This window comes from Sceloporus occidentalis, unplaced genomic scaffold (genome assembly GCF_023333645.1).
Source record: "Sceloporus occidentalis isolate IW3139 unplaced genomic scaffold, rSceOcc1.0.p SCAF_38, whole genome shotgun sequence".
NCBI lineage: Eukaryota > Metazoa > Chordata > Lepidosauria > Squamata > Phrynosomatidae > Sceloporus > Sceloporus occidentalis.
Window position 1 is genome coordinate 5,282,657 of NW_028317018.1, and position 12,368 is coordinate 5,295,024.

The 12,368-nt window shown below is 40.0% G+C and overlaps 1 protein-coding gene across 1 annotated transcript in view; it reads left to right on the top strand.

Moving 5' to 3' along the window:
• LOC149290659 (ATP-dependent 6-phosphofructokinase, liver type-like) overlaps positions 1-12,368 on the top strand; it is a 39,046-nt gene that overhangs the window by 16,184 nt on the left and 10,494 nt on the right. The window contains exons 8-13 of the mRNA XM_089488561.1: positions 1,218-1,313; positions 1,866-1,958; positions 9,989-10,114; positions 10,681-10,745; positions 11,390-11,453; positions 11,853-11,999. Of these exons, the coding sequence (XP_089344687.1) occupies positions 1,218-1,313; positions 1,866-1,958; positions 9,989-10,114; positions 10,681-10,745; positions 11,390-11,453; positions 11,853-11,999 (591 nt within the window). The remainder of the gene's footprint in view (positions 1-1,217; positions 1,314-1,865; positions 1,959-9,988; positions 10,115-10,680; positions 10,746-11,389; positions 11,454-11,852; positions 12,000-12,368) is intronic.

Sequence of the window (12,368 nt, forward strand, 5' to 3'; positions counted from 1 at the left end):
TTGTTTCTAAAATAGTAATGTAATTTGATCAGTGTGTCATATATTATTGCACTTTTAAATTGGTATTTCAAAATGACGGTGCTGTTTCGTATACTGTTTTATATAGTATATGCATGTTGTTCCAACGAAGAGCTGATTTCAATAATCAGAGTAGCTCAGTCTTAAAGGGGAATTCCAACTTTTTATTATTAGTTTGAAAAGATTTTTAATGGTGCACTCTAAGTGTTTGTGTGTTGTGCTGTTTGGGTGTCCTGTCCGTGGATTTTGTAGGTTTTTGAGTTCTGCGAGCTGTGTTCTTGTGCGAGTGCCTGTTAAGTGTATGTCTGAATGCTGTGAGTTTCTGGGGACAATGTGAAATATGTCTTATTGTATTGTACAGGTCTGTTACTTTCAACCTCTGTTGTATTGTGTGGGTGTGTATGTCTGTGAAAGCTGTGAGTTGTTTTGGTGTGTATCAGATTTGTGAGTGCCATCATATTTAAGACTGCCTGCCTCTAGGACTGAAAATGTATTTTTATTCATTTATGCCTCATAAGTAAACGTAACTGTGAATTACGTTTTCTTATGCACTTGCATTTACATATGTGCAGCCTAAACCACATCCTTCCCTTCTATCTCACTCTGGGATTGTGTCACATAGTTCTAGTCTGTCCATTTTTCCTAATGCAAAGACTCTGACCTTAATCAGCATATATATATATTCTCCTTATTTATTTAAATCACTTGCCATTTGCCTTGTTCCATAGAAATGTCTACCCTGGAAAAATCAAGGAAGACCATTTATAATATAGCTAACAAAGATATTAAAAACTATGGGTCCCAATGCTGATCCTCAAATTACCCATCCAGTAAGAACACCTGAATCTATACTATTAACCTTCTGTCACTCAACCGTTGCCTTATCCATCAAACTATTTTCACATCTAAACAGTATAACTTATATATCAGTCATCTATGAGGGACAGTGGCAAATGCCTTTCTGAAGTCTAGATAGGCTATATATGCTACTCCTTTTTGGTCTATTATTTTAGTTACCCAGTCAAACAAATAAATTAAGTTAATTTGACAAAATCTCCTTGCAGTAAACCCATTCTGTTTCTGATTATGCAAACTATTTACATCCCAATATGTATAGCATGGTTTCCATTAATTTCCTAACTACTGACAAAAGACTTACTGGTCTTTCTTTCTAACCTTACTGAGGCTTTTTTCCCCAGACTCGAAGCAGGGGTTCCCGACTGAACATAATTATCATTGCTGAAGGTGCAATTGACCGAAATGGACAGTTGATCTCATCTAACTATGTAAAAGATGTATGTAAATATTTACACATTGCACTGTTTTTGTTGGGGCTCTTTTTCTAAACTTAATTAAGAGGCTTATGTATATTTTCATCTTTTTCTGGTGGAAACCCCTTACCGAAATGTCCTTTGGAAGTAACTACATAGTAGTTAAAAGGGAAAAATATATATTTGCACTGCACACCAAGAAATGTTTTGTGAGTACTCTATGGCAGTAGATGCATTATTCTGTATACTGGACAATACTGTTCTCTATATTTCTTAAGTGAATAGTGAAACATATATTCTTTTCATGCACATCTGGTCTAAAACTTCAAATGTGAATAAGATGAGTCTGCAGCAATACAACATAGTTGATGGAACTGATCTAATATAAGTTATAAATGTTACTCTGGGCTTCTACTATTAAACATAAAATGTATTATGATTCTTTTTTATTTAAAGCTTCAAAAAGATCAAATTACTTAAGCATGTGTCATGTAGTCTTTATTTCATGTTATTTGTATGAGGAATTGCTCTTTTTAAATGTTAATTTGGTAATTTTGAATTTTTCCTTTTAAACAGCTAGTGGTCCAGCGTTTGGGCTTTGATACACGTGTAACTGTTCTTGGTCATGTACAGCGAGGAGGAACACCATCAGCATTTGACCGTGTGTTGGTAAGTTCTGTTTCCATTTTTTTTTTTTTTTTTTTTCCCTCCGGGACCTCAATATAACGTAAACAAAAATTCTGTTGTAACTCAACATATGGGGTTTCTTTCTTTGTATTTTTTTTGTCGTTAATAAATGTTTTCAAATTGGCTTTTTGTTGGGATATGCTATGCTTAGTCATAATTGTAATTCCATAAATAAATACATGCCACTTATTGCAGGAATCCAAAAGTAGAATTAGATTCCAAAATAAATTATCACTGAAACCAAAGATCAAAAGTTACCTCTGAAAATATTAATCACTATGAATATAGACAGCGATGCTTTAGGGTAATGATGGTAAAAACTCTGGGGAGTCCCCGTTTGACTGTCCAATCAGGTACGCTGATGGAGTATTTCATTTTGGGACCTGATTCCATTGGTCTCTACACCCCCGATGAAGCTGAGATTTCTCAACGTCTTTTTTTATTATTATTATTTTTTTTCCATTTTATTATTTGTTTTTCTCCAATTCTTTAGAGCTGCAAATAAGCATTGGATGGTTCCATAGACAATCAGAAGAGCAAGTCTCTGTAGCATTAGTTCCAGGGAAAGTTGATTTATGTTCAGGTTAGATGGGCTGGGAATTCGAGCAATAATGTTATAGTTATACATTATATAGTCCAGGGCTTGGACTACAAATTTGTTTTGAATCTAGGAGCCAGCTAAAAAAGTTAGGAGCCAAGATTTTTTTTTAAACTAACAAAGTTTTATTTTCAACAACAAAAATAACAGATCTTAAATTTACATGTAAAATTTACACGTAACCCTCTATATGCCAATCTGCCTCCAGAAATGCCTTATACCCTTATACCTTATGCCCTTATACTCCCCTATATGCCACTCTTCCCCATGATATGCCTTTTAATCCCCTTAATGCACACCCCAAAGCCAGCCCTGGCGTCCACACTGCCCACATAGAACCTGACCAGCACCCTGGTCCCCAAATAACCCAGCACAAGTCAACCTTGTCCCCAAACAGTCTGGCATGTGCCATCTTTGTCCCATATACACCCTGCCTGTGCCATCTTGGTCCCCAAGGCTCAAACATCCTACTAGTGCCATCTTTGCCCTTCCACAATTATACATCTATAATGCACACAAACATTTTTACAGTCACTCACTAATTCACACTTTAATTCAGACAATTCATCCACACATTAACTCATGCTCTCCCTCATTCAGACAATTCATCCACACATTAACCCCTTAAGGACCAGGCTGTGTTTTACCTTTTGTACCATTGGGACCGAGGCTGTTTTAACACTTTTGCGGCGCTCGTGTTTAGATGCAATTTTCTCCTTGCTCATTTAGTGAACCCACACAAATTATATATTGGTTTTTTCAGGGCAAGAAGGGCTTTCTTCAGATACCATAGTTTTGATCATATTATCTAATTTCCCATAAGAAAATAATAAAATATGATGAAAAATGTAAAAAAACCTGACTTTTACCAAAAAAATCTTTTACTCATCCAAAAAAGCTAATGAAAAAAACTACTAAATACATTCTACTATTTGTCCTTAGCTTAGAAATACCCAATGTTTTTATGTTTTTTTGCTTTTTTCTGCAAAAGTACAAGTAGCGTTTTGCTATTTCAAAACCATTTTTTTCCAAATCTGGTAATTCTTCCCCCCCATGTGCCATTTTGGGTATCTTTGAAGCCGGCCAACGCAATTTACCCCATCAAATCATATATTTTTGAAAACTAGACACCCCAGGGTATTTCAAATGCTAGAATTTTAACTCTTTCCATGCACTAATTCTACAACCAGTCTTTGTCAAACTTTGTGGATAGTAATTTATTTTGTGTTTTTTATCAGTAAAATTGAGCTTCAGGTATGGATTTACAGCTCCAGGTATACATCACTATCAAACAACACGCCAATATGCGTTCAACAACATCTCTTGAGTACAGTGATACCTCAAATGCATGGGTTTGTCTGGTGTTTGGGGTTAAAATGCCACATTTTGGACGTGCGCTTTTCCCCCCATTTTGGTCAGTCTGTGCCCATGCCCTATCATGGGTATTTGAAATGCTTTTATTTACTTTTTCCTGACATACAGTGGCAGTACGACTGGGTAGTGTTCTCTCCTGTGGACAAGATGCTTAAAAGAATTTGAGAGAGAGAGAGAGAATATAAAAAAAACCATCCCAGGAAGGATTGCAAGTCCTTATATATATAATCTATAGATATATAAAGGACTTGCAATCCTTCCTGGGATGGTTTCAGGAAAACCTAGCACAGACCTTTGAGGCATTCCAGGTCTCTGCGGCTCAAGCTCAGTCGAAGGTTCCGGGTAAATCTGCCCATAAACGCAGGAGGTGGTCTTCCTCCAGATCAGATCTTTTTCGGTTCTACCTCGTTCAGTTCTGAGGACGAAGCGGTTTTTCTCCCCAGAAGCTTTGCAGATTCACTAAGGAGGTGACTTGCATGTTATCAGACAAAGAGGTGGATAAAATCAAGGGTTTTCCTATACTTCCCAAGTTGAGACAGCTAATGGAAAGAGAATGGAAATACCCAGGGAAGAGGGCTTTTCCCTCCAGGCATTTTAAGCATCTATTCCGGCTTCAAAGTGAAGAGCATTGGGATGAACTCCCCAAGGTGGATGTCCACATAGCCCAGCTGTTGAAAAAGACTACCATTCCCATTGGAGGTGTCTCAGGTCTGAAGGACTCTACGGATAGAAGAGTCGAGACTTCTTGCCGGCGCATATTTCAGGCAGCAGGTGCGCAATGCAGAGCGGCAGTGGCCAGTACAGTAGTGTCTAGAGCACAGAGTTGTTGGATACAGGCCCTGGAGGACTGTTTTCCGGATGATCAAGATTCTGAAATCTCCAGACTACTAAAAAATTTGCGATTATCCAACAGTTTTCTTACAGATTCCTTTCAAGAGTTGGTGAAGATATCCGCCAAGAATATGGGGTTATCGTCTGTGGCTCGTAGAGCCTTATGGTTGAGATCCTGGACGGCGGATTCAGCCTCCAAAGCATCTCTATGTGACTTACCTTTTGAGGGGAGTAAATTGTTCAGAGCACCATTGGAAGATTTAATTAAACAAATGTCGGAGACCAAGAGGGCTCTTCCTCAGGATAGACGTCCTAGATGGAATAGGAGATATCCTTACAAGACAACCAGGCCTTTCCAGACGTCTTCCAAATCGCAGAATTTTCGTACAGAAAGTTCCAGAACCGCCCCAAAACACAAGAGAAAAGAAAGTTCTGACAAAGTGGGAGGAAGGTTGCAGCAGTTCAAGCATATTTGGGAACAGACTACACACAACAGTTGGTTTCGGAAAATCGTTTCAGAGGGGTACAGGATTGGTTTCTTCTCCCTTCCCAGAAGTCAGTTCCTGATCTCTTCATATCCTTCCTCGGTGAAAAATTTTGCTCTACATTCGGCGAGCCTATCTCTCCTATCAAAAGGGGTTATAGAGAGAGTTCCGATTTCTCAACGCTTCCAAGGAGTCTATTCCAGACTGTTTCTAGTCCCAAAGCCGGACGGATCCTTTCGACCCGTTTTGGATCTAAAAAGAGTCAACAGCTGCATCCAGTATCGCCACTTTCGTATGGAGATCATTTCTTCAGTCACCCACCTTCAGTAGGGAGACGTCATGGCAACTTTGGACCTGAAGGACGCTTACCTTCACGTCCCAATTGCGGAGATTTCCAGGAAGCTTCTCAGGTTTGCAATCCGTATAAAGGAAAAATTCATCAGTTCCAGTTCAAGGCCCTTCCGTTCGGTCTGTCGTCGGCCCCAAGAATCTTCACAAAGATTTTGTGTCCCTTGACGGCTTCTGTAAGAGAAAAAGGGATTTCCATCGTTCCTTACCTGGACCACTGGCTCATCAAGGGCGAATCTTCAAGGGAGCTCTGGGCGGATCTAGTCTCTCCAATGAGATTTCTGGAAGTGCACGGCTGGATTATCAACCACAGCAAATCCAACCTCATACCTTCCACCAGGATCCAATTCCTAGGCCTAGAGGTGGATTCGATTTCCCAACATATATTTCTACCTTCCGAAAAGATCAGGAATATCATGAAAAAAGTCAGATCGCTTCAATTACATCCAACTTGCTCTATCAGGAAAGCCATGAGCGTCTTAGGTCTACTGACAGCCTCCATCCCAGCAGTCAGGTGGGCAAGATGTCAACTTCGTCCCCTTCAGTGGGATATTCTTCGGGGTTGGTCCAGGCGAGAGGACGACCTAGACCGGGACATAACTATCCCGAGTCAGGTCTTATCCCATCTGTCCTGGTGGAGGACCTCTTCTCATCTTTCAGAAGGCCTTTCTTTTCGTCCTCGCAATTGGATAACGCTTACCACGGATGCTTCCGGTATCGGTTGGGGCGCCCATTTAAGTGATCACTTCAGGCAAGGCATCTAGTCTCCGGAAGATTCACTTCGTTCGTCCAACTACCGGGAACTAAAAGCGCTAGTAGCCTTCAGGCCCCGATTAGAAGGTCGTTCCGTGAAGATTCAGTCAGACAACGCTACAACAGTCGCGTATGTAAACAAACAAGTTTGAGTAGGAGCCTGCAAGTTCTTTGTTCGACCATAATGAGTTGGGCCCAGCTTCATCTGGAAGACTTATCGGCTACCCACATAAGAGGCTGCGACAATGGTATTGCAGACGATCTAAGCAGGCTAAGATAGTCTCAAGCAGAGTGGTCCTTGATCGAAAGAACCTTCACCTCCCTGGTGTCAAGATTTGGCCTTCCGGATATAGATTTGATGGCCTCCAGGCGAAACAGGAAGGTATCAATGTTTGCCACAATCAACAGGCAGGATTTGCCCGACTTCCTGGACGGTCTGTCCGTCAGGTGGAACTTCCATCTGGGATACGTGTTTCCGCCTGTCGCATTAATTCCCCGTGTCCTCCAGAAGATTCGTTCGGACAGGGCTCGGGTATTAGCCGTTATCCCATACTGGCCGAACCGCAGTTGGTTCTCCTTCCTCAGTCAACTGAGTCTAATGTATTGGGAACTACCTCCATCAGATCAATTGTTGGACAGCAGCAATCTTCCTCCAGATCATCACCAGATGTTCAAGTTGACGGCCTGGCTACTGCAAGGATGATTCTTCGTGATCAGGGTGTTACGGAGGATCTTTCTGACTTGCTGTTACGATCTGTCAGGGGCTCTACTTCAAGAATTTATTTTCGGGTCTGGAAGAAGTTCCTGCTCTGGTGTCCCGCTAGGGATGTTTCGGTTTTTCCTCCTTCCATCAGCTCCATTTTGATGTTTTTAAAAGATGGTTTTTCTACGGGCCTTCGTATCTCGACTCTAAAGGGTCAGATATCGGCTCTAAGTCATTTTTTTCTTTATGACGTGGCTTCTCATGTACTGGTTAGACGTTTTTTTTTTAAGGCCATCACTATTTAACGTCCTCCGAGAAAAACTCACTTCCCGTCCTGGGATCTTACCGTAGTTCTTAACGCCCTATGTTCTGCTCCGTTTGAACCTCTGGAAGAAGTGTCGTTTAAATTCCTCTCGTTAAAGACTGTGTTCTTAGTGGCGATTACATCCGCCAAACGTGTAGGTAAAATACAAGCCCTCTCATCCTCGGACAAGTTTACCATCTTCCATCAGGATAAGGTTGTTCTCCACCTGCAGCCCTCCTTTCTTCCGAAGGTTTTGTCAAAGTCCACTATTAATCAGCCCTTGGTGCTTCCATCATTTTTTCCGTCTCCTTCCTCTCCAGATGAAGCTAAGTGGCACATGTTGGATGTTAAGAGAACCCTGGAGTTGTATGTTGCTAGGACTTCCTCCATCCGTTCCACCGACCAGCTTTTCATTTCTTGGTCTGGTCGTTTGGCAGGTAAGGCTGCCACTAAGACTACCTTGTCAAGCTGGATCACGGAAACGATTCATATGGGCTACCATGTCTCTGACCTACCTTTGTTATTTCCGATAATGGCCGGCTCAACCAGGGCCGTGTCTGCTTCTTGGGCTGAGAAGGCTTCCGCTTCACCAGAAGATATTTGCAGAGCAGCTACGTGGTCGTCTTTCAATACATTCGTTCGTCGCTACCGACTAGACGTCTTCTCATCCTCAGCAGCGGATTTTGGGCGTAAGGTGCTCCAAGCTGTTGTTTCCTAAGGAATTTATTGCCCTCCCCTTTTTTGGGGGATCTTGTTACATCCCAGTCGTACTGCCACTGTATGGCAGGAAAAATTTTATTTTTTTTACTCACCGTAAATTCCTTTTTCCTTAATACAGTGGCAGTATGGATTTCCCTCCCTTTGTTTCTAATCAATTATTTTTGCAAGCAGTTTGTGTTCTTGTTACTTACTGGTGTTGTTCAGGGGAAGCCGGGTTTTATGGGTAAGTAGGAGGAGTTCTCCGTGACTTAACCCTTTCTATTCTTTTAAGAACCTTGTCCACAGGAGAGAACACTACCCAGTCGTACTGCCACTGTATTAAGGAAAAAGGAATTTACGGTGAGTAAAAAATTTCCATTTTTCCATGTCAGGATTTTTGGGAAGATACAGCGCTAATTTTTTTTATAGGGCGGCCGCCATCTTGCGGTTGGCGAAGTCACACACAGTGGCGGTTGTGACCGCTCTCTGGAGCGGTCACAGCGCGTCCTGGGGTAAGTGTTTGGTGTCACTGAATGCCTTGTGATCGAGGCATTTCAGCAACACCATTGAAGTTTAGGAGGTGATCATTGATCGGCTCCTAAAATTTTAAAACGGACGTCCGCTGCCATACAGTGTTTGGCGGATGTTGACGCCCACAGGAAGCCGATCTCGGTGATGCTGAATGCCTCGACATTGAGGCATTACAGCAACACCGTTTTAAGCGAAGACTCTTTAAGCTTGTTTAAGACTCATGATGTGTCAGGCACGTCATAGGTCGTTAAGTGACCGTTTTGCATGACGTGCCTGACCCGGCAATGGACGTTAAGAGGTTAACTCATGCTCTCCCTCATTCAGACAATTCATCCACACATTTACTCATGCTTTCCCCCATTCAGACAATTTATCCACATATTAACTGATGCTGTCCCTCATTCAGACAATTCATCCACATATTAACTCATGCTCTCCCTCATTCACTCAATTCATCCACATGTTAATTCACACTCTTTACTTATGTCAATATTCTTACTACCCTCTCCCCCTTTCTCACTATCTACCCCCTCTCCCTCTCATCACTTTCTACCCTCTCTCCCCCCTTTCTCACTGTCTACCCTCTCCTTCTTTGTAGTTCTCTCACCGAAATAAGACGTTATATTCCGGCGCTCAACATGAAATGACGGAGGTAGAGGCCTCGTGGAGTAGAATCCAAAAAAAAAAAGCGTTTAAAAGCCGTATCTTAGATACGCTTCTGTCCTAGGTGCCAGGACAAAAATCTCAGTCGACCTGGCGCCTGGGATTTGTCGAGCCCTGATATAGTCCATATAGACCCCTATAGCGGCTGAGTGAGCATCTTAGACTCAGCAAAAGACATAGTTTTTAGGAACTGGTACTAAGCAAACGTGAGTGCAAAATGCGTTAATCTTTTATACGGTTGGGGTCTTTCCTCTTTCCTGTTATGCGGAATTTCATGACATTAAATAATTGAAGCCAAGCGAGTGGAGAGTTTTTCTCATTTATTACCAGGATTAGTCTAAGATACAGTGGATACATTTTACACATACTTCTCTTTTTTTGAGATACAATTGTGGCAGCCCTTTGCGATACTGTATTTTAGGACTTCCTCTCTATAGTTTTTAGGTTATCTTTAGTAAAACTAATATTTTAAACTTATTGAGATTTAGTTTCAGTGATCATTCCATAAAGAAACTTTCCTTGTGATTTGTATATTTTGTTCTCCAGTCACACTTAAGCCTGTCTTTGTTTTGCAAGACCTAAATATCTATCTATTCAGTTCTTCTGTGCAACTCTTGCGTTTTTTGTTTGTTTTTAGCAATGTATATTTAAGAACTATGTAAAATAAAACTAAAGTTGGAACATTTAAAAATAGTATTGCAATGTGCCTTGGAATCCTAACAGAGTAGTAAAATGGGAATGGAGGCTGTTATAGCATTGCTGGAGGCCACTCCCGACACACCAGCTTGTGTAGTGAGCCTGTCTGGAAACCAGTCTGTACGCCTGCCTTTGATGGAATGTGTTCAAGTGGTAAGCATCTTTCATTGACCCTTGTGTATACACACGTATAATAAAAGTAGACACACATTGTTAACGATAACAAAGGCTGGTGCATTTACAAGAAAAAAGTCATCCAATTGCTAATTTTTGAGATGTAAAACAGAAAATGTTGTTTTCATGTGCTTTTGGAAACATATTCATTTTGGTCATATAAAAAAAATATAAAGCCAGCTATTGCTATAGATTTTTAGTGAGCGTCAGAAAGGCCTGTACCTGATCATTGGCATGTTGCAGACAAGCTAACAGATTAAAAGGTCTTGCGGAGAATATATGATTGGGAACAAATTCCTTTTTTTAGTACTTCTAGTCTTCCTTAAAGATCTTTGCAACCACTTTGGGCAGATCAGGATTCATTTTAAATGCACCTTCAGTAGTTAATTATTGGATGTTAGGTCCAACTTATTGATGAGTTTTACAGTAAATGTACTGTAATTAACTACTGTTCACTTTGTTGGACATTTGGGCTCCTGAAGTATTCTTTCATAGGGCCCCTAAAACCCTAGAGTGGCCCTAAGTGTGAAAATGTTTCTCCTTAGACAAAAGATGTGCAAAAAGCTATGGATGAAATGAGATTTGAAGAAGCAATTCAGCTTAGAGGAAGGTAAGCGCTTATAAAAGAACCTCGGAATCCAACTTTTTCCAAGGATTATGAATATATATATATATGTAATAAAAAATAGATCCATAAGAGAATGACCACTACAATTACTACTCAAATATTAAATAATTGTGTTAGCTAATCATATCTGTGTCAGAAATTTTGAGGGGGTGTGCTGTGAAATGGATTATTAAAGTGCCAGATAAAAATGTGTTAATTTTATGCTCTACTGATTCTTCTGTAAGTACAGGACAGTAAGGAGAATAGATTTGTACTTACATTTTCTATCGCTTCTTCTGCTAAGAGTTGTATATATTTACAGCATATATTTACATTGGCTACTCATTTTCAATCTTTTTAGCCCTTTCTTAATTTGTATTACATGGTTCACAACTGCTATCAGAAGCCGGGGCTATGAAACTGCAGGGCATTGTGTTAAAATATGTTATTAACTTCTGTTCTGCTATTAAAATGTTATGCTTACTTTCCAGTGGCAGGTCCATTTTAAGTTATTTTTGCTGTTCCCTTGTACAACCCAGACACAGACTTCTCTTTCTATTTTTCATTTACGTCATAATTACCAAATAGCACCTGAATCAGTTCACATCAGGTATAAATCTGTTTTATATATATTTTTTTTTTTAAAGGAGTTTTGAAAATAATTTGAATATATACAAACTTCTTGCACATCAGAAGCCCTCAGAAGTAAAGGTATGTACATGCATTGTTTTTTTGTTTAGCGATAATATTCTATGACACATTTATATGTTCTAATAGTATGTATAGCGCATGAAATGGTTTGCTATACATGCAGCAGAGCTAGGGAACTTTCCTATGGAACCCGCAAGTCTTTTGTACAAGGCTTTGGTTGCTATCATGTAAGGTAGTATCTCCAAGTGTGCAATGTTCATAACGGAGTGGATGTAAGTCATTTTTGGACTTAACATTTTTCTTAGCTATGGAGATAGTGTTTCATAGGAAAAGCAATAGTATTCTCCTTTATAAACATATATGTATGATACTTAATGAATGAAGCAATAGGGCTTTTGGTGTTGATTTTTATTCCATAAAAAATGTAACCCTTTTTATTATTATTTTTATAAACTATAGAGTAACTTTAGCTTGGCGATTTTAAATGTTGGTGCACCAGCTGCTGGAATGAATGCCGCTGTTCGATCTGCTGTGCGAATTGGAATTTCTCAGGGACACACTGTGTACATAGTGAATGATGGCTTTGAAGGCTTGTCGAAAGGACAGGTAACATATCAGTTTCCTGAATAATGAGCACTGCTGATTTAATAGGAAAAACGTTAAATGTAGTTTTAGAAAAAAAATATTTTGCCTCTTTGGCACCATAGAAATAGTAACTTACTTTATAGACTTTTATTTGTAGATCCGTACCGCTGTTACAAAAAACTCTAACATCATTAACATAGTAAGCTATAAGAATGGACAATACCACAGCATACTGGTACATTTGGAGAAGAGGGTCCTATCCTTGCAATCTTACTATCTATTGAATTGTAATCTGCGATGATAGAGCCCTTTTAATGTCTATTACTAATGGCGACAGAACATTCCAACATTTCGGTTACCTTCATGAACAGCGGTTATGCTTATGCAGGC